A 21,869-nucleotide genomic window follows, 5' to 3' on the forward strand; every position below is an offset into this window, starting at 1 on the left:
CAAAGGACCGACTCCTGGATCTTCTTCTGTCATAACTTCATGGATTGGAAGAATCAAGATAGTGAAAATGAGTATACTACCCAAAGCAATTTATAGATTCAATGCAATCCCTATCAAGCTACCAACAGTATTCTTCACAGAGCTAGAACAAATAATTTCACAATTTGTATGGAAATACAAAAAACCTCGAATAGCCAAAGCGATCTTGAGAAAGAAAAATGGAACTGGAGGAATCAACCTACCTGACTTCAGGCTCTACTACAAAGCCACAGTTATCAAGACAGTATGGTACTGCCACAAAGACAGAAATATAGATCAATGGAACAAAATAGAAAGCCCAGAGATAAATCCACGTACATATGGACACCTTATCTTTGACAAAGGAGGCAAGAATATACAATGGATTAAAGACAATCTCTTTAACAAGTGGTGCTGGGAAATCTGGTCAACCACTTGTAAAAGAATGAAACTAGAACACTTTCTAACACCATATACAAAAATAAACTCAAAATGGATTAAAGATCTCAATGTAAGACCAGAAACTATAAAACTCCTAGAGGAGAACATAGGCAAAACACTCTCTGACATACATCACAGCAGGATCCTCTATGACCCACCTCCCAGAATATTGGAAATAAAAGCAAAAATAAACAAATGGGACCTAATTAAACTTAAAAGCTTCTGCACATCAAAGGAAACTATTAGCAAAGTGAAAAGACAGCCTTCAGAATGGGAGAAAATAAAAGCAAATGAAGCAACTGACAAACAACTAATCTCAAAAATATATAAGCAACTCCTTCAGCTCAACTCCAGAAAAATAAATGACCCAATCAAAAAATGGGCCAAAGATCTAAATAGACATTTCTCCAAAGAAGACATATAGATGGCTAACAAACACATGAAAAGATGCTCAACATCACTCATTATCAGAGAAATGCAAATCAAAACCATTATGAGATATCATTTCACACCAGTCAGAATGGCTGCGACCCAAAAGTCTACAAATAATAAATGCTGGAGAGGGTGTGGAGAAAAGGGAACCCTCTTACACTGTTGGTGGGAATGCAAACTAGTACAGCCACTATGGAGAACAGTGTGGAGATTCCTTAAAAACTGGAAATAGAACTGCCTTATGATCCAGCAATCCCACTGCTGGGCATACACACTGAGGAAACCAGAAGGGAAAGAGACACGTGTACCCCAATGTTCATCGTCGAGCACTGTTTATAATAGCCAGGACATGGAAGCAACCTAGATGTCCATCAGCAGATGAATGGATAAGAAAGCAGTGGTACATATACACAATGGAGTATTACTCAGCCATTAAAAAGAATACATTTGAATCAGTTCTAATGAGGTGGATGAAACTGGAGCCTATTATACAGAGTGAAGTAAGCCAGAAGGAAAAACACCAATACAGTATACTAACGCATATATATGGAATTTAGAAAGATGGTAACGATAACCCTGTATACGAGACAGCAAAAGAGACACTGATGTATAGAACAGGCTTATGGACTCTGTGGGAGAGGGAGAGGGTGGGAAGATTTGGGAGAATGGCATTGAAACATGTGAAATGTCATGTATGAAACGAGATGCCAGTCCAGGTTCAATGCACGATGCTTGATGTTTGGGGCTGGTGCACTGGGACGACCCAGAGGGATGGTATGGGGAGGGAGGAGGGAGGAGGGTTCAGGATGGGGAACACATGTTTTAAAATTATTAAATTTAAGAATAAAAAAAAAATAATGAAGTTAGAGAATGACAGGACTGATATATTTCTTTATAGGATAGTAGGGATGACATCTATGTTATGATGGCTTTTAAGTTGAGAGCCTAATGAAGTAAAGGGGAAAGCCTATCAGTATTAAAACCATTCTGGGCAAATACAAAAGTTCTGAATCTGGAGTTCAATGGAAAAGGAGTTATCAAAGGAGACAGAGTTTGAAGAGAAACATCATCTTTTAAGGCCGGATGATACAGATTCCCAGTAAAGAATACCTAGAGTGCTAGGGGAAAATGCACACTCCATTAGTGAATTTTTCTGAGGTAGAGGAACCCCCAGGTCTATACTTCAAAAATGTTTCCAAAGGGATCTTCCTGACACAGGAAGTGTACCAGGGTCTCCTGCATTGCAGGCAGATTCTTTACCAGCTGAGCTACCAGGGAAGCCTGGATTATGATATAACATATAATAAATTAAATCTTTAATGTAATGGAAAGACTTTGTAGGAGAGTAGCTCTCAAACTCAGACAAGCATCAGAGTTCCCTGGTTAAAATATATTGCTAAGCTTCATCTTCAGATTTTTCTGATTCAGTAATTTTGGGAGTTGGGCCTGAGAATTTGCATTTTTAACAAGTTCCCAGGTGATGCCAATACTTCTGGTGCTGGGATCATATTTTGAAAACCACTGAAAAATGTTGAGCTAAACCAGGCCCAGGATCTAGAGCTGGTGGTGTCTGAAGGTGTGTCTCATGCGGAATTGGGTGGTATGGAGTAGCAGATGCTGGTGGGGGTGGCTGGGAGAAGGAGGAGGCAGTGGTGGCAAATCACTTATAAATGGTGACAAAGCAGGATCAGAGGCCTAAATTCCAGGAGTGTGAAAGAGTGTTGTGCTTTCATGGGCCTCTTCTTTATTTTATTCTATTTTGGGGGGGAGGGTAGGGGACTTTTCTTTATGAACCAAATTGTGTGAAGGTGGCCATAAAGGATAAACAAGTGAAATACATTACAGTGGTTGGAATAAAAATTGGGATGAATGGGTTCCAAAGGAGTGTACTCAAATACATGGGCACCAATCTGCAGAAACAATGAGAACTTCAAAAAGCCAATCAGGAGCAGTATGCAGAGTGGAAGACCAAGAGGGGCTGCCCCTGGAAAGAAGACCTCTGGTCTGCAACAGAAAAATGTTGAAGTGAAAACAAAAAAGAACAAACACAAAACACCTGGAGATAGAGAAGGTACCAGTGAGACACCTCAGTCTCCTCAGGAGAAAAGAGCCCAAGTAGCTACTACTGCTGAAAATGAGGAAACATTCACAAACAGAGTTGAAGTTAAAGTAAAGGTTCCTGAAGAACTAAAACTAAGGGTTTTTGATGACTGGGACTTAATTACCTGGCAAAAACAGCTCTTTTATCTTTCTGCCAACAAGAATGTGGATTCCATTCTAGAGGATTATGCAAATTATAGGAATCTCAAGGAAACACAAATAGTAAGGAGTGTGCTGTTTAATGGGCTGCAATCCATGGGGTCATACAGAGTTGGACACGACTGAAGCGACTTAGCAGCAACAGCAGTAGAAAGGAAAAGGAATACTTCACTGTAAAGCTGGGCACTCAGCCTCTCTACAAATTTGAGAGATTTCAGTACTCTGAAATCCTTGCAGACCTCTCTAATGCACCCATGTCCCAGGTGTATGGAGCGCCACATTTGTTCAGACCATTTGCACGAATTGGAGCAATGTTGGCCTATATGCCTCTGGATGAGAAAAGTCTTGCTTTATTACTGAACTATCTTCATGATTTGCTAAAATATCTGGCAAGAACGTTACAACTTTGTTTAGTGCCAGCACTTATGTAGTGTCTTCTCCGGAGTACCATCAGAAAGCTGAGTGAGGCACTTATACTCACTTTATACTCACTTATGTTTGGATCTCTGTAAACTCGTTTTTTTGTTTTTTGTTTTAGTCTTTCTCTTCTATGAATGATGTACTTTGGAAATGTTAGTATATAACAGGATTATTGGATATCTGTTTGATTTCAAAGAGAGAAAATAAAAGGAGTTAGAGCTACCTTTTCTTTTTTTCATTTCAAAGTTGCTACTAGAGTATTCAATGATAGCCAATAGAGAGACATATTGTAGAGTGTTTCATTGCTTAATTGACAAAGCTGCTTTTGAATGCTTGCGGTTCTAGTCCTTTGATACTACACACTTTTATAACATGCGTTAATGCTCTATGACAAAATGCTCTGATTCTTAGTGCCAAAAGTTCAATTCAGCTGAACACACATATCCATTTTCTATCCCCACCCCCCACTTTTTTTTTTTTAACATTCTTAGTGTTTATTCTTTTAAATTGTTGCAATAACCTTTGATGCCATTATAATAAAAGGAAAATACTGGATTCCATTTAGTGCCACTTTGAGATTTGGTCAGGTAGGTGATGTATTCTTAATTTCAGGTTGTCTTTTTAGCTTTTTTGGTATTGTAGAACAAATGAATTAAAGCATGTATAATTGACTTTTGCTAAGGTTTCATCTATTTTAACCATACTATAAGATTTGGGGTACAAAGTAAGCTTAGATTTATGCCAGTAACTAGTTCAGTGACTTGGCATTTTATGCTGAATAAAATTAAGATTTTTTATTTTATTTTATTTTATTTTTCCTATTTTTTTAATTTTTAAATTTTATTTGATTTTTAAATTTTTAAATTATTATTATATATATATATTTTATTTTATTTTATTTTTAAACTTTACAATATTGTATTGGTTTTGCCAAATATTGAAATGAATCTGCCATAGGTATACATGTGTTCCCCCTCCTGAACCCTCCTCCCTTTTCTATCCCCGCCCCCCACTTTTTTAATGGTGCTTACTTCAAAACCCCATCCTTTACAAGTCATCCTTGTTGTTCATTAGGCATTTTATCTTTGCTTGGATTGTTGAAGGATGGTCACTTGTTTCATAGCTTTTGCATTTTATTACATTTTAACATGATAAATACATTGCACTATAGCTAAAGTTTTCTGGAAAAGCTACTGTTTTATAAACCATTTTTCAGATCGTCAGTAAATTTTTTCTTTAAATGTCTAAAAAAAAAAAAAATGTTAAGCTATATAACAAAGACCAGTTTATAATTTCAAAGGGTCCAAAGGTTGATTCACAGGTAATTAAGACCAAGAGGTACAAGGGCAATTTCTGGCAAGAATAGACTTCTAATCATCCAAGTTGTAAGACATTGATTCTTTTTTTTTTTTTTTTAAAGCTAAAAAAACTGGCAGTGAGGCTGCAGTATATATAGTGAAAGGAAGGTGGTCAGAGAACTCAAATTCTTATTGAAGAGAGATGCAGATTGAGCAAGATCCTCCAGGTCCTTCTGGCCATGGTTGTCAAAAAGTTAAAATTTAAGGATGTATTGGAAGGCTTTAAAGGAAAAATCATCATCATCAGAATTATTTTAAATATTTGAGGGAATGCTAAACTGACAGGAAACTCGAACATTAAAGAAGATAAAAGACAGGAAACATGTTGATTTCAAAATTATAGTGATCTGTTTCATGTGTCCCTGTACTAATAAGTGTTAATACTGAAAATGACTTAGTTAAGTAAATGTATATTAAATAATTTTCAATGTTTAGGTGACTATAAAAATGTAAGTTATTTTTGGTATTAATACTAATTTGTATTTTTCCAATTCCTTCCCTGGTGGCTTAGCTAGTAAAGAATCTGTCAGCAATGTGGGAGACCTGGGTTTGATCCTTGGGTTGGGAAAATCCCCTGGAGAAGGGAATGGCAACCCACTCCAGGATTCTTTTTATGAAAGTAGAAGTGAAAGTCTCCTAGTCATGTCTGACTCTTTGTGACCCAATGGACTAGACAGTCCATGGAATTCTCCAGGCCAGAATACTGGACTCTTTGTGATCCCATGGACTATAATATAGTCTGTTCAATTCTCCAGGCCAGAAAACTGGAGTGGGTAGCCTTTCCCTTCTCCAGAGGATCTTCCCAACCCAAGGATTGAACCAGGTCTCCAACATTGCAGGAAGATTCTTTACCAGCTGAGCCACAGGTAATATATTCACCTGAAATTTGAAGACTAATTATTTCATATACATTTATTTACCTAACTTTATAATATTCACTTGAAGTAGATAGAAATTAATACCACCCATGAGAATATAAAGGGCTTCCCTGATGGCTCAGATAGTAAAGAATCTGCCCTCAATGTGGGAGACCTGGATCTCATCCCTGGGTTGGGAAAATCCCTTTGAGGAGAGCATGGCAATCCACTCCAGTATTCTTGCCTGGAGAAGCCCCAAGGACAGAGGTGTTGGGTGGGCTATAGTCTATGGGGTCACAAAGAGTCGTACATGACTGAGTGACTAAGCACATGAAAATATAAAGGCAGTTTTTATTAAAATGAACTGAATTCTTGATGCTTAAACAGGAAGGCCTGGCGTGCTGTAATTCTTGGGGTTGCAAAGAGTCGGACATGATTGAATGACTGAACTGAACTGAATCAAACAGATTTATGACATATCTTGGAGATAACCTACAAAGTGAGTTCAGCCAGGTCAAAGGATTTGTCACAGGTTCACTAACATATATTGAGGAAAAAATGCAACTCCCTTTGATGGTAAACATGCTTATAAATAGGCTTAAAGAACCCCAGATATATACTAGGTTAACTGAAATAGTCATATATTTTCATTTCTCTTATCCATCAATCATTTATTGAGTATATGGCTTTTCAAAACAATGAAAGGAAATATTGGAAATTTAAAAAATTTCCCTAAAAAGAAAACATTAGATGTCTTATTAATGTGTTTTACTCATGTAGCTTAGGTACACTGTAAAGTAGTTTCATGTTATTCTACTTATCCAATACTGTACCTCACACATACACACTCACATGAACATATGTATGTACTCATATGCACCTACATTAACTATTCTGCATGAATTATTTCTTTTGTACATTGTAGTTGTTGTTCAAACACTAAGTTGTATCCAACGGTGTGACCCCATGGACTGCAACAGTGCACGCCTCCATGTGCTTCGCTGTCTCCCAGAGTTGGCTCAAACTCATGTCCGTTGATTTGGTAATGCCATTTGACCATCTCGTGCTCTGTCTCTCCCTTCTCCTCCTGTCCTCAATCTTACCCAGCATTGGGGTCTTTTCCAATGAGTTGGCTCTTCCCATCAGGTGGCCAAAGTATTGGAGCTTCAGTTTCAGCATCAGTCCTTCCAATGAATATTCAGGGTTGATTTCCTTTAGGATTGACTGGTTTGATCTCCATGCTGTCCCAAGGGACTCTGAAGAATCTTCTCCAGCACAATTCAAATGCATCAATTCTTCAGTGGTGAGCATTTATATGGTCCTACTCTCATATCTGTACATGACTACTGGAAAGAAAACATAGCTTAAACTACACGCACGTTTGTCAGCAAAGTGATATCTTTGCTTTTTAATGTGCTATCTAGGTTTGGCATAGCTTTCCTTCCAAGGAGCAAATGTCTTTTAATTTCGTGGTTGCAGTCATCAGCAGCAGTAGTTTTGGAGCCCAAGAAAATAAAATCTCTCTCTGTTTCCATTTTTTCCCCATCTATTTGTCATGAAGTGATTGGACTGGATGCCAAGATCTTAGTGTTCTGAGTATTGAGTTTTAAGTCAGTTTTTTCACTTTCCTCTTTCACCTTCATCAAGAGGCTCTTTAATTCCTCTTTGCTTTCTGCCATTAGAGTGGTATCATCTGCATATCTGAGATGTTGCTATTTCTCCTGGCAATCTTGATTCCAACTTGTGATTCATTCAGCCCAGCATTTCACATGATGTACTCTGCATATAAGTTAAACAGGGTGACAGTATACAGCCTTGATGTACTCATTTCCCAGTTTTGTATGGGGAAACATAGAGATTAGATCAAAATACTATCCATAAGAAAGAAAAAAGAAAGGAAGGAATAGAGAAATAAAAATAACTCAATTTAAGAATATTACAATTTGATGTTGAAGAAATAAGGAAGTAAGGTAATTTCTGACATTGCTCATTAGATGTTGCTGCCTGATTTTCTAATATTACCAAATCATACCAACTTCACAAGGCTGCCTATATTCAGATCAGATCAGATCAGATCAGTCACTCAGTCATGTCCGACTCTTTGCGACCCCATGAATCGCAGCATGCCAGGCCTCCCTGTCCATCACCAACTCCCGGAGTTCACTGAGACTCACATCCATCGAGTCAGTGATGCCATCCAGCCATCTCATCCTCTGTTGTCCCCTTCTCCTCCTACCCCCAATCCCTCCCAGCATCAGAGTCTTTTCCAATGAGTCAACTCTTTGCCTATATTATGGAGAAGGAAAAAATGGTGACCTAATTTTGGCCAAAGCAATGGAGATAAATCCAAGTTTATCAGTCTTTTCTTAATGGAAATTTATATACTTTACCTTTTTCACTCATAAAGTCTGAATCCATCTTCTATCTTGGAGTACATTGATAAGGGTATAGTTTCATGGTGAGGGGAACACTCCTACCTTGTAACCAAGCTGCTGATCCAAGCCTGATTAATGTGGTATTCCATCATACCATCTACATGAAATTTTACAAGTTGTGTATCATACTAGCTACATGAAGAATTGCGCAGGTCTATATATTTTGCATAATGTTAAGAGTAATTGGCAAAAGTTTCTGTGGCTCAACGTTTAATAGGGCATTTAGAACACCCCCCAATTTACTATCCTATGACAAATATAACAGAGTATATTTTCTAAGAAAATTTAACAATTAGCTCCTATTCCATATACTCTTTCTGCAATGTGGCCTTGTCATTTCTCCATCAAAAATTGGAGTATGTTTCTCTTTCTGTTTCTTTCTCTCAAGGCAAGTGTAGGATGAATGTTCTACCATTAGAATATATCAGGAATGTTGCTGGTCTGGTAGTAAGCATTTGCCACTTCTTATCTTATGGGACACTCACTCTTGAGATCCTCTCACTCAGGAATGAACTACCATGCTGTGCAAAGAGGAACCCAAGCCCATGTGGCAAGTTCATATACAGGAATTCTGCGCTACAACTCCAGATTATTTCCCAGCCAACAACCAGACAGTTCTGCCACCCAAGTTAATGGGTCACGTCCTCTGAGTGGGCCTAAATAGGGGATCTCAAGTAAGAATCGCTCACCTAAGTGTAGTCAAATCACTGTACCACAGAGATACTTTGTTATAAGCCACTAAAATTGGGCCATTTGTTATGTAAGAACGGATAAATGGAATACCAACAAACACTCGGCTTGAAAATCTGTAAGTCCCTCATTAAGGAACTTAAAGAGGTCTCTGGAATTTTATCTGGGCTTTGGAAATGCATATTCTGTTCTAAATAATATTAGTTGTCAGGATACAAATTAACTATCAAAATTATGAATAACTGGTCGCAAAATGCTTGTCCCAATGAGAACCTTCTAGGTACATGCTGATGAAGAAAAAGTGAAATGTCTTTATCTTTTGAAAATTTCTCCAGCGTCTCTCTCTTGATTTTTCTTATAGAAGACATCTGTCTCTACCCTCCAAATATACAATTTTCAGGGTTTATACATACAGCCAAGGTTTTCTATAAGCATCTCCGTCTTGATTTTGGGGTAAAATGTTCTCTCTCCTGATCAGTCTCAGTTCATCCTCCCAGTGATTGAATGTACTTTCTTGTCTTATACACAAGATCTTGCTGGTTCACAGTGATATAAAATTTTAGAATTTTAAAGTATGAATTATTGTTCAGTGTTTCTAATGGTAGCCTGTCATTTAATTAAAGTGTTCATGTCATCACTATCACCCTAAAAAAGTACAGAGAAGATTAGATAAGTGGTTTCCAAAAGTTATTCTTTTAATGATTTTTCCCCTCTTCATTGCATTAGAACATTGAATTCTATATCCTATTTAGATTATCAGGTTAAGGAAGCTTCTAGAATTATAAGACATGCTGTACTAAATTCTTTTATCTATATACCTCTGAAAATTCAGTGATCACTTTGAATTGCTCTAATAAGATAAATTTCTTCAGTAAATGTGTTCCATAAAGATACTTTCTTCAGTCACAAGAGGTAGTGGTCACTTATTACACAAGTTAATCAAGTTAATTGGTCATAGGAATGAGTTATACTTCCCATTGTTACTTTGAATTTTAGTTCTTTTTATTTTTTTAAATGGTAGAAAATTATTAAAATATTACAAACTGAGAATGTCTTTTATTGGGGCAAATTTAAGGTAGCTAGATGTTTCATTTTTTAAATATTCTTTAAGGTTTTATTTTTCTTTTTATTGATATACTTCAGATGCCAGGAGATTAATACGCAATGTAACCTGAGCTGTGAATATAGTTATTATTGCCATTGGACAAATACAACTATGGAATTATAAGACACAAGAGACAGCAAAGGTTTTAAAAATCCAAGAGGGATGATAATTTTATTTTAGAACATTTATTATTATACAATCTTAGAAGTTAAAGATAGACTTTAAAAAAAAAGCCAATAAAATGCTCTTAGTGTTCCATTATTTGTTAAAGCCATCTGGAATTTGAATACATTTTGTATCCTGTTATTTTCTGGAGAATAGTTATTTGATGGTATTTGTGCCCTTGCAGCATTTTAATACTTAGATACATCAGAAAAGTATTCCAATAAGCCACTGAAATTAAATGCAAAACACTATTGAAACTACATTTAACTTAAGTTTATCCATACGTGACAACAAATTAAGTAAACAAGAATACCTTGTGGATTTTAACTTTAGCATGTTAACTTTGAGTGCCTTCTGTCTTTGCAAACTTATCACAGAAAAACAATAAAATATTTAGGTCACTGGATCTTTTAAAAGGCTCAGTTTCCTGAAACTGTAAATAAGCAAGTTATCTGTTATGAAATAGTTTTTAAAAAACTATTGTATGTTCAAAGTGTTAAATTTTTTTTTAATATAATGACATCTCATTGTTTCTTATCAAATTCTATTTTAGACTGAGGAGAAGAGAATGAAGTGTTCATTTTGTTCTTGTTGTTCAGGTGACTTCGACACCCTGGACTGCAACACACCAGGCCTCCTTGTCCCTCTATATCCCCTAGAGTTTACCCAAATTCATGTCCACTGAGTCAGGATGCTATCCAGCCATCTCCTCCTCTGACTCCCTCTTCTCCTTTTGCCTTCAATCTTTCCCAGCATCAGAGTCTTTTCCAATGAGTTGTCTGTTCACATCAGGCCAAAATATTGGAGCTTCAGCTTCAGCATCAGACCTTCCAATGAATATTCTGGATTGATTTCCTTTAGGATTGACTGCTTTGATCTTGCAGTCCAGGAAACTCTCAAGTCTTCCCTAGCATCACAATTCAAACGCATCAGTTCTTCAGCACTCTTTATGATCAAACTCTCACATCTGTATCTGACTACTGGAAAGACCATAGCTTTGACCATATGGCACTTTGTTGGTAAAACGATGATGTCTTTGCTTTTTAATACACTGTCTAGTTTTGTCATAGCTTTCTGTCCAAGGATCAGGCATCTTTTAATATCATGGCTGCAGTCGCCATCTGTTGTAATTTTGGAGCCCAAGAAAATATAATATTTTACTACTTTTACTTTTCCCCTTCTATTTGCCATGAAGTAATGGGACCAGATGCCATGATCTTATTTTTTTGAATGTTGAGTTTTAAGCCAGCTTTTTCACTCCCTTTCACCTTCATCAAGAAGCTCTTTAGTTCCTCTTTGGTTTCTGCCATTAGAGTAATGTCATCAGCATGTCTGAGGCTGTTGATATTTCTCTGGGCAATCTTGATTCCACTTTGTAACTCATTCAGCCCAGCATTTCTCATGATGTACTCTGCATATAAGTTAAACAAACAGTTACAATATATAGCCTCATTGTACTCCTTTCTCAATTTCGGACCAGTCAGCTGTTTCATGTAGGATTCAAACTCTTGCTTCTTGACCCTCATACAGGTTTCTCAGGAGGTGGGTAATGTGGTCTGGTACTCACATCTCTTTAAGAGTTTTCCAGAGTTTGTTGTGTTCCACACAGTTAAAGGCTTTAGCCTAGTCAATGAAACAGAAGTACATGTTTTGGGGAATTCCCTTGTTTTTTCTATGATCCAACGGATGTTGGCAATTTGATACCTGGCTTCACAACCTTTTCTAAATCCAGCTTGTACACATGGAAATTCTCAATTAAAGTATTACCGAAGCCTAGCTTGAAGGATTTTGAGCATAACTTTACCAGCATGTGAAATGTGTACAATTATCTGATAGTTTGAACATTCTTTGACACTGCCCTTCTTTGGGATTGGAATGAAAACTGACCAAGTTTGCTGACATATTGAGTGCAGCACTTTAAAAATCTTCAGGTTAGTGTTAACACAAAGTACATTTTGCTCCCCAAAGTAGATGGTCTATACAAGAGCAAAAGCAAGGGAGAGACCGTATAAAAGATTATTTTATTCTCTTAGTGATGATAAACTGGGCTAAAGCAGTGAATATGCAGATTAAAATATAGGGAGGTATTTGTAAGATATTAAAAACATTGAATTGAACTGTTTGAACATAGAACTGACATAAAGTTGAACACTGAATACTTTGCATTCTAATCAGATAAAGATACTTTTAGAATAATAAGTAATAAAATAAATGAAATAAATTCTTTCCTAAGTACTGTCAATATTTTTTATACTATCAAATAGCAGATAGGGAAAAAAGAGCAATGCTAAACTGCCAAATTAAAAATAAAGGATGTATGTAAGTCACAATATATGTTCAGTCAAGTCATAATGCTGTATAACTTAAACTTATACAGAGCTATATGTAAATTATATCTGATTAAAGTTGGGGGAAGTAAAACATGCTTCTGCCAGTTAACTACATCTGTTGAAGCCTTTAAAAAGAGTTGGAAAACTTGCTTTGTAAATATATAAAACAAAAAACTCTTTACATTTATAAATCCACTTTGAAAATAAATACAATCCTTTTCAAAGTCAACAGCCTCATATTGTATAAAGTAGAGGATACATATTGTATACTCTGTTGAGTATACATGTTGTATAAAGTAGAGTATATTCAGAAGAGATATACCTAAGTGTAACATAGACATTTAAAAAATAAGATATCTGACGAGTACAAATACTAAAAACAAACAAAAATATTTCATATGGAGAAAATTGAAATTCAAGGCAAATGCAATTCAGTGTGGCATAAATATCATATTTCCATAATCATAACACTTAAAGGAAAATTAAAATAGCAGTTGATGCTTTTTATATAAAATAGCCTAGCATTAAATCACTGTTGGAAATAGAAGCATATATTAGAAAAGATTTTTTTATAAATCCTATAAGCATAAACTATATTGAAGATTAATATTATAATTGAGGTCAATATTTATCTTATGAGATGAAACTTTAATGCTTTTTAATAAAATGTATTTATTAGCAATTCATAATGTTGAGGAAAGAATGGGGAGATTTTTATATAAAGGAGCCGGGGTTAGGCTTATTAGACTCTTCCATCCATGAAGCAAAGGTAAACTTTTGATTCAAAGAAAAACATTCTGTCAAAAGCCCAGTACAAGTAATACAACATACATAAAATGTTAGTACTAATGTAAAGACCAAACTGTAAATAGATGACCAGTGCAAGTTTGATGCATGAAGCAGGGCACTAAAAGCTGGTGCTCTGAGACAACCCAGAGGGATGGGGTGGGGAGAGATGTGGGGGCAGTTTCAGGATGGGGGGACACATGTATACCTATGGCTGATTCATGTCGATGTATAGCAAAAATCACCACAATATTGTAAAGTAATTAACCTTCAACTAAAATAAATTAATTAGTTTTTAAAAGACAAAACTAATAGGCAGGTTTTTGCACCATACATTGTCTTTGAAGAAGAGATTTTCTGGAATTAAAATCTGTATGCCAGAAACTGAGAACTGTTGTTCCTCAAACATGTTGGCAGCTTACATACCAGTGGGGTAGTACAGTGGATGAATCTAAGAACTACTTAGTTCTGTGTTACCAGTTTTGGCATGGAGCATAACAGACTGTGTAAGACGTTTAGAGAAAGAAGGATCATCCTCTCTTGCACTCAGAAGAACCACTGCAGGTTTCTGATCTTGGGCTGCTGGTAATGAATGGTGCTCAGTTCTTGGGTTTCTGTTGGTCTCCAAATGAGATCTGTCTTCCTTGACAGCTCAGTTGGTAAAGAATCTGCCTGCAATTCAGGAGACCCCGGTTCAGTTCCTGGGTCGGAAAGATCTGCTGGAGAAGGGGTAAGATACCCACTCCAGTATAGAGGGCTTCCTTTGTGACTCAGCTGGTTAAGAATTCACCTGCAATGTAGGAGACCTGGATTTGATCCCTGGGTTGGGAAGACCCACTGGAGAAGGGAAAGGCTACCCACTCCAGTATTTTGGCCTGGAGAATTCTGTGGACTGTATAGTCCATGAGGTCACAAAGAGTCAGACACACTGAGTAACTGAGTGAGATTATCATTTGTGTTCAGGTTTCACTCTAACAACTTTATATGTGAAATGTGACACCTGGAAAAGGCTATTTAAACTTAATGAATCATAGATTCCTTGCCTATAAAATGGAAATAACAGTTTTTGCATAAGTTGTTATAAGGCTAATCTAAGATATTCTTCCTTGTTTACTAAAAACAGTGCCTGACATATCATCTCTCTATTGTCAATCATATTTTAAGTATAAATATTCACTACATTTCCATAATTCAACTAAATTGTGCATAATGTCAGATAAAACTGTAGAAACATTAATAAAAAGATTAGATAGAATGCTAAGTATTTCAAACATCCACATTTAAAACTCTACATAGTAACTGAGTAAAAATGCAGTCAAAAAGATAAATGGAATATTATGTTTAAGTGAAAAAACAGTACTAATACTCAGAACTATGTCTAAAACTTTGTGGGAAGCAAGTACAGAATCATGTAATTTCATTGTTAGACAATAACTACTAGAAATACACTAATTAAAATTTCAATAAAAAGTGATAGAATAGAATGGCCAGATAAAGTATTGGATGCCCAGTTTGATTTGAATATCAGATTTTTTATAAGTATGTCCTAAATATTTATTGTCATTGTCTGAAACTAAAATTGAACTCAGTGCTCTATATTTTTGTTTGACATATCTGCCAACCTTAAAGGCTTTATTCAACATCAAGGAAAATAGTAAGAATATAAAAGTAAGCATGTGAATAAATATTCTAGAAATTAGAAATTATATAACTAAAAATTCAGTGTATGGGTGATTAGCATGATAAAATATTGAAAATGTCAGATGTCATTCTTTTAGTAGAAAAGACACATGTAAAATTGCAAAAGAAAGGAATAATACAAGGAACTAATGCAGATATTACTGTATACTGTATGCAAAAAGTTATGGCATATACTTCAAATAAATTATTAGGAAAAAATGCCCAGATCGTATTAAATTAGCTATGTGTGTGTGTGCTAAGTCACTTTAGTTGTATCTGACTCTTTGTGACCCTATGGACTGTAGCCCTCCAGGCTCCTCTGTCTGCATTCTCCAGGCAAGAAAACTGGAGTGGGTTGCCATGACCTCCTCTCAGAGATCTTCCCAACCCAAGGATCGAACTTGCATCTCTTACATCTTCTGCATTGACAGGGTGGTTCTTTATCACTAGTACCAACTGGGAAACCCAGATGAGCTATAGTGAGGTCAAAATCATGGCTAAACATGTACTTACATCTTATTCTTACCAGGGGGTAAGGGGACTAAAGGAGAGATAGGAATTATCATGTATACACTACTATATATAAAACAGATAATTAATAAAGACCTACCCTGTAATGCAAGAAACTCAGTACTCTGTAATGGTCTATATGGGAAAATAATCTTAACAATACTGAATACATGCATATGTATAATTCATGATGTCCTCTTTTGATGGACATTTAGGTTGCTTCCATGTCCTGGCTATTGTAAATAGTGCTGCACTGAACATTGGAGTGCATGTATCTTTCAAATTATAGTTTTCTTTGGATATATGCCCAGGAGTGGGATTGCTGAATTGTATGGTAGGTCTATTTTTAGTTTTTTAAGGAACCTCCTTACTGTTCTCCATAGTGGCTGCACCTTTACATTCCCAATAGCAGTATAGGAGGGTCTCTTTTCTCCACATTTCAACATACATTGTTTTTTGTAGATTTGTTGACGATAGCCATTCTGCCTGGTGTGCAGGGATACCTCATTGTAGTTTTTATGTGAATTTCTCTAATAATTAGTGATATTGAGCATATCTTTTCATGTACTTTTTAGCCATCTGTATCTCTTCTTTGGAGAAATGTATATTTAGATCTTCTTTCCATTTTTTGGTAGGGTTGTTTGTTTTTTGATATTGGTCTGTATGAGCTGTTTGTATATTTTGGAGATTAATCCCTTGTTGTTTAGTCACTAAATGGTAACTGACTCTTTGCAACCCCATGGATTCCCTGTACTTCACTATGTCCCAGAGTTTGTTCAGACTCATGTCCATTAGAGTTGGTGATGCCATCCAACCATTTCATTCTCTGCCACACCCTTCTCCTCTTGCCCTTAATCTTTCCCTGCATCAAGGATTTTTCCAATGAGTCTATTGTTCACATCAGGTGACCAAAATGCTGGAGCTTCTGCTTGAGCATTAGTCCTTCCAGTGACTGTTCAGTGTTGATTTCCTTTTGGATTGACTAGTTTGATCTCCTTGCTATCCAAGGGACTCTCTCTTCTTCAGGCTGACAGTTTGAAAGCATCAATTATTCGCACTCAGCCTTCTTTGTTAGTTGCTTCATTTGAAAATTTCACGACCTATTAAACATGTGTTGTACATCTGCCTTAACCATTAAAGAAAATAATGCATTTAGAAATCAGATTGGAGTAACTGGTTCAGGCATCCAAAATGGATCTGGGTGGCCATTGTGGATGTACTTTCAGACAAGTTTCTGTATCACTGAGAACTTGAATTTTCTGAACTGTATTAGATTAAAGGACAACACCAGTTCTCTCAAAACAATGTCTGCTAGCAGCTACAACATACAGATTTGTGGTCTCAAGTTCTTCCCTTGTAACTATGCAGCCATTTCATACCCCAACAAATCCTCTTTTAACCAGCATCTTTCCTTCTTGCCAGCTCCAGTTGTAATAGTTTACAATTTATGTAATTCTTCAGTTTTTGTGTATATAAGCCATTTTGTAGTCTGATGGAACACTATTTTAGTGCTTCTTGAACCTGTTTCTACTGGGCTGTAGTGCTCGTTTTTGCTCAGATAAAACTCTTTTGTATTCCTACAGACTGATTATTGTCTCCATTGACATTGTGATACATAAGTTAATATGTTATAGAGTATTTAACAAACTGGGTTGTATAAAAAAATACTTTCTTAGGGAAAAATAGCATGAAACTTAGAAGTCAGCCCTCAGATTGCTTTGCAGTTGATTTTAAGTTCTTGCTCAATTTTTAAGAAAACAGAACATGAACTATTATATGATGCTTTATGGATAGGATTTTTAAAAGAAAACCTATGAGAAACATCCAACCAGTGGATCTATACTCATAAGAAAGATAACCAATAAAATGCATATCCAGATTATTTAGAGGATGGCAGCTGAGAAGGAAATGGCAACCCACTCCAGTGTTCTTGCCTGGAGAATCCCAGGGATGGCGGAGCCTGGTGGACTGCTGTCTATGGGGTTGCACAGAGTCGGACACAACTGAAGTGACTTAGCAGCAGCAGCAACAGCAGCAGCTTGATTCTACCATGAAATGTTAGCAGTGTTCATCTTTATTTATATTTTCTGTTTTTAATATTAATGACCATGAGTCAGTTTTCCCTCAATACAGACAACTGGGGATATGTGACCCCAAACTTATTTAAAGCTTAACAATAACCATTGTAATGTTAACAGAGAAAAAGTTTTGTAGAAATGGAATTTTATAAACTACAGAGCCTTTTCAAGGGAAAGAATGATTCAAAATTAAATATTTCTAGATTGAATAAAGTAATTAAAACACATTGCAAATTTAAACAATTTTCCTCTGTTTTATTGAAATATAATTGACATACAGCAGTGTATAAATTTAAAGGTATACAGCATGATAACTTACATCATGAAATGACTGCCCCAGTAAATTTATTGAATATCTGTTATCTCATATATACACAAAATTAAAAGGATAGAAAAAAAAATTTCCTTGCAATGAGAACTCTTAGGATTTACTCTCAACTTTCAATATAGCATAGAACAGTGTTAGTTATATTAATATTTATTCTATTATATATTACATCTCTACTACTAATACTTAGTTATTTTAAACTACAAGTTTGTATTTTTTCACTACTTTCATCCAATTGCCTATACCTCTATTGAAGAAAGTAGGGAAAACCACTAGACCATTCAGGTATGACCTAAATCAAATCCCTTATGATTATACAGTGGAAGTGAGAAATAGATTTAAGGGCCTAGATCTGATAGATAGAGTGCCTGATGAACTATGGACTGAGGTTCGTGACATTGTACAGGAGACAGGGATCAAGACCATCCCCATGGAAAAGAAATGCAAAAAAGAAAAATGGCTGCCTGGGGAGGCCTTGCAAATAGCTGTGAAAAGAAGAGAAGTGAAAAGCAGAGGAGAAAGAAAGATATAAACATCTGAATGCAGAGTTCCAAAGAATAGCAAGAAGAAATAAGAAAGCCTTCTTCAGTGATCAATGCAAAGAAATAGAGGAAAACAACAGGATGGGAAAGACTAGATTTCTCTTTAAGAAAATCAGAGATACCAAGGGAACATTTCTTGCAAAGATGGGCTCGATAAAGGACAGAAATGGTATGGACCTAACAGAAGCAGAAGATATTAAGAAGAGATGGCAAGAATACACAGAATTGTACAAAAAAGATCTTCACGACCCAGATAATCACGATGGTGTGATCACTGACCTAGAGCCAGACATCCTGGAATGTGAAGTCAAGTGAGCCTTAGAAAGCATCACTATGAACAAAGCTAGTTGGAGGTGATAGAATTCCAGTTGAGCTATTCCAAATCCTGAAAGATGATGCTGTGAAAATGCTGCACTCAATAAGCCAGCAAATTTGGAAAACTCAGCAGTGGCCACAGGACTGGAAAAGGTCAGTTTTCATTCCAATCCCAAAGAAAGGCAGTGTCAAAGAATGCTCAATCTACCGCACAATTGCACTTGTTTCACATGCTAGTAAAGTAATGCTCAAAATTCTCCAAGCCAGGCTTCAGCAATAGGTGAACCATGAACTTCCTGATGTTCAAGCTGGTTTCAGAAAAGGCAGAGGAACCAGAGATCAAATTGCCAACATCCGCTGGGTCATGGAAAAAGCAAGAGAGTTCAGGAAAAACCTCTATTTCTGCTTTATTGACTGTGCCAAAGCCTTTGACTGTGTGGATCACAATAAACTGTGGAAAATTCTGAAAGAGATGGGAATACCAGACCACCTGACCTGCCTCTTGAGAAACCTGTATGCAGTTCAGGAAGCAACAGTTAGAACTGGACATGGAACAACAGACTGGTTCCAAATAGGAAAAGGAGTACATCAAGGCTGTATATTGTCACCCTGCTTCTTTAACGTATATGCAGAGGACATCATGAGAAATGCTGGACTGGAAGAAACACAAGCTGGAATCAAGATTGCCAGGAGAAATATCAATCACCTCAGATATGCAGATGACACCACCCTTATGGCAGAAAGTGAAGAGGAACTAAAAAGCCTCTTGATGAAAGTGAAAGAGGAGAGTGGAAAAGTTGGCTTAAAGCTCAACATTCAGAAAATGAAGATCATGGCATCCGGTCCCATCACTTCATAGCAAATAGATGGGGAAACAGTGGAAACAGTGTCAGACTGTATTTTGGGGTGCTCCAAAATCACTGCAGATGATGACTGCAGCCATGAAATTAAAAGACGCTTCCTCCTTGGAAGGAAAGTTATGACCAACCTAGGTAGCGTATTCAAAAGCAGAGACATTACTTTGCCCACAAAGGTTCGTCTAATCAAGGCTATGGTTTTTCCTGTGGTCATATATGGATGTGAGAGTTGGACTGTGAAGAAGGCTGAGTGCCGAAGTATTGATGCTTTTGAACTGTAGTGTTGGAGAGGACTCTTGAGAGTCCCTTGGACTGCAAGGAGATCCAACCAGTCCATTCTGAAGGAGATCAGCCCTGGGATTTCTTTGGAAGGAATGATGCTAAAGCTGAAACTCCAGTACTTTGGCCACCTCATGTGAAGTGTTGACTCATTGGAAGAGACTCTGATGCTGGGAGTGACTAGGGGCAAGAGGAGAAGGGGACGACAGAGGATGAGATGGCTGGATGGCATCACTGACTTGATGGACGTGAGTCTGAGTGAACTCAAGGAGTTGGTGATGGACAGGGAGGCCTGGCGTGCTGCAATTCATGGGGTCGCTAAGAGTCGGACGCGACTGAGCCACTGATCTGATCTAGTATCACATAATTTTAAAAACTGTCAAATGTCACATATATCCACAATTTAAAAAGCAACAATGCCCAGTCACTGAGCCGCCGCCGAGGACTCAGCAGCCTCCCCTTGAGCCCCCTCGCTTCCCGGGACGCTCCGCCCCTGCCCGCCTTCTCCGCCCCGCCTTCGCAGGCGTTTCCACCGAGGAAAAGGAATCGTATCGTATGTCCGCTATCCAGAACCTCCACTCTTTCGACCCCTTTGCTGATGCAAGTAAGGGTGATGATCTGCTTCCTGCTGGCACTGAGGATTATATCCATATAAGAATTCAACAGAGAAACGGCAGGAAGACCCTTACTACTGTCCAAGGGATCGCTGATGATTACGATAAAAAGAAACTAGTGAAGGCGTTTAAGAAGAAATTTGCCTGCAATGGTACTGTAATTGAGCATCCAGAATATGGAGAAGTAATTCAGCTACAGGGTGACCAGCGCAAGAACATATGCCAGTTCCTGGTAGAGATTGGACTGGCTAAGGACGACCAGCTGAAGGTTCATGGGTTTTAAAAAGTGAGGATTTCCTTGCAATGAGTAGAATTTCCCTTCTGTCCCTTGTCACAAGTTTAATCACAGCTTGTATAATGTAACCATTTGGGGTCTGCTTTTAACTTGGACTAGTGTAACTCCTTCATGCAATAAACTGAAAAGAGCCATAAAAAAAAAAAAAAAAAGCAACAATGGTAACTGCAACAGCATTTCTATAATATATTCTTACATATTCTACAGTTTTGTCCTTTAAATAAGATTTTCCAAAGAGAAATATAGTTTAGTCTTTGCTCTGACATGGTTGACTGGAATCTGATTTTTATAATTTGATGTTTTGAATTGTTTCCTTTAGCTTCATATGTTATTAGTATAATGTAAAATTTTTTGATTACTGTCAAAGTTGAAAATTCTAATTTTTATGCGTGCTGTCAGACTTCAGGAAATTTCAAGTTGTCTTAGATTTATATACCCTCATATCTTTACCACTTGGCACTGAAAACCCATTCATGTCATTATGTGATACCTGACTCTGCTGTTTAGTGTCTCATTGCCTAGTGAGTCATCAGAGAACTTGCTAAGCATGTTCCTGAAAGCCATATCTACTCTGGTATGGCTAGCAGTATTTCATTATGGTAGGTAGAATTCCAAGATGAATTCTGAGAGTTTAGTCTCTTGGTATACACACCCTGTGTAATCCTTTCTGCTTGAGTTGAGCATAACTGTGAATATAATATCTAGCACTCTGCTTATTAAGTTTAGTTATATCAACTGTCCCTAAACATTTTGGCATGTGGAACTGGTTTTATGAGAGACAATTTTTCCATGCACTGGGAGTAGAGAGGGAGGGATGGTTTGGGGATGCTTCAAGTACATTACAATTATTGTGCACTTTATTTCTATTATTGTTGCATCATATCTTCCTCAGATTATCAAGCATTAGATCCAGTTGTTGGGGACCCCTGAGTTATATGAAAAAAGTGAAAGGATTCTATAACTATAAGTAAAAGACGCTTACTCCATGGAAGAAAAGTTATGACCAACCTAGATAGCATATTCAAAAGCAGAGACATTACTTTGCCAAAAAAGGTCCATCTAGTCAAGGCTACGG

General features: G+C 36.9%; 1 protein-coding gene and 1 pseudogene across 1 annotated transcript; both read left to right on the plus strand.

Annotated features, from left to right (window-relative positions):
- The first annotated feature begins 2,561 nt into the window (after window positions 1–2,561).
- LOC102271593 (mortality factor 4-like protein 1) lies at window positions 2,562–3,616 on the plus strand (annotated as a pseudogene).
- A 16,793-nt stretch (window positions 3,617–20,409) lies between these two features.
- LOC138990392 (eukaryotic translation initiation factor 1) lies at window positions 20,410–20,782 on the plus strand. Its single transcript, XM_070381083.1, has one exon. The coding sequence runs from the start codon at window positions 20,441–20,443 to the stop codon at window positions 20,780–20,782; it is 342 nt and encodes a 113-aa protein (XP_070237184.1). The 5' UTR covers window positions 20,410–20,440.
- Window positions 20,783–21,869: the final 1,087 nt, after the last annotated feature.

The sequence above is a fragment of the Bos mutus genome, chromosome 1 (genome assembly GCF_027580195.1).
Source record: "Bos mutus isolate GX-2022 chromosome 1, NWIPB_WYAK_1.1, whole genome shotgun sequence".
Taxonomy (NCBI): Eukaryota; Metazoa; Chordata; class Mammalia; order Artiodactyla; family Bovidae; genus Bos; species Bos mutus.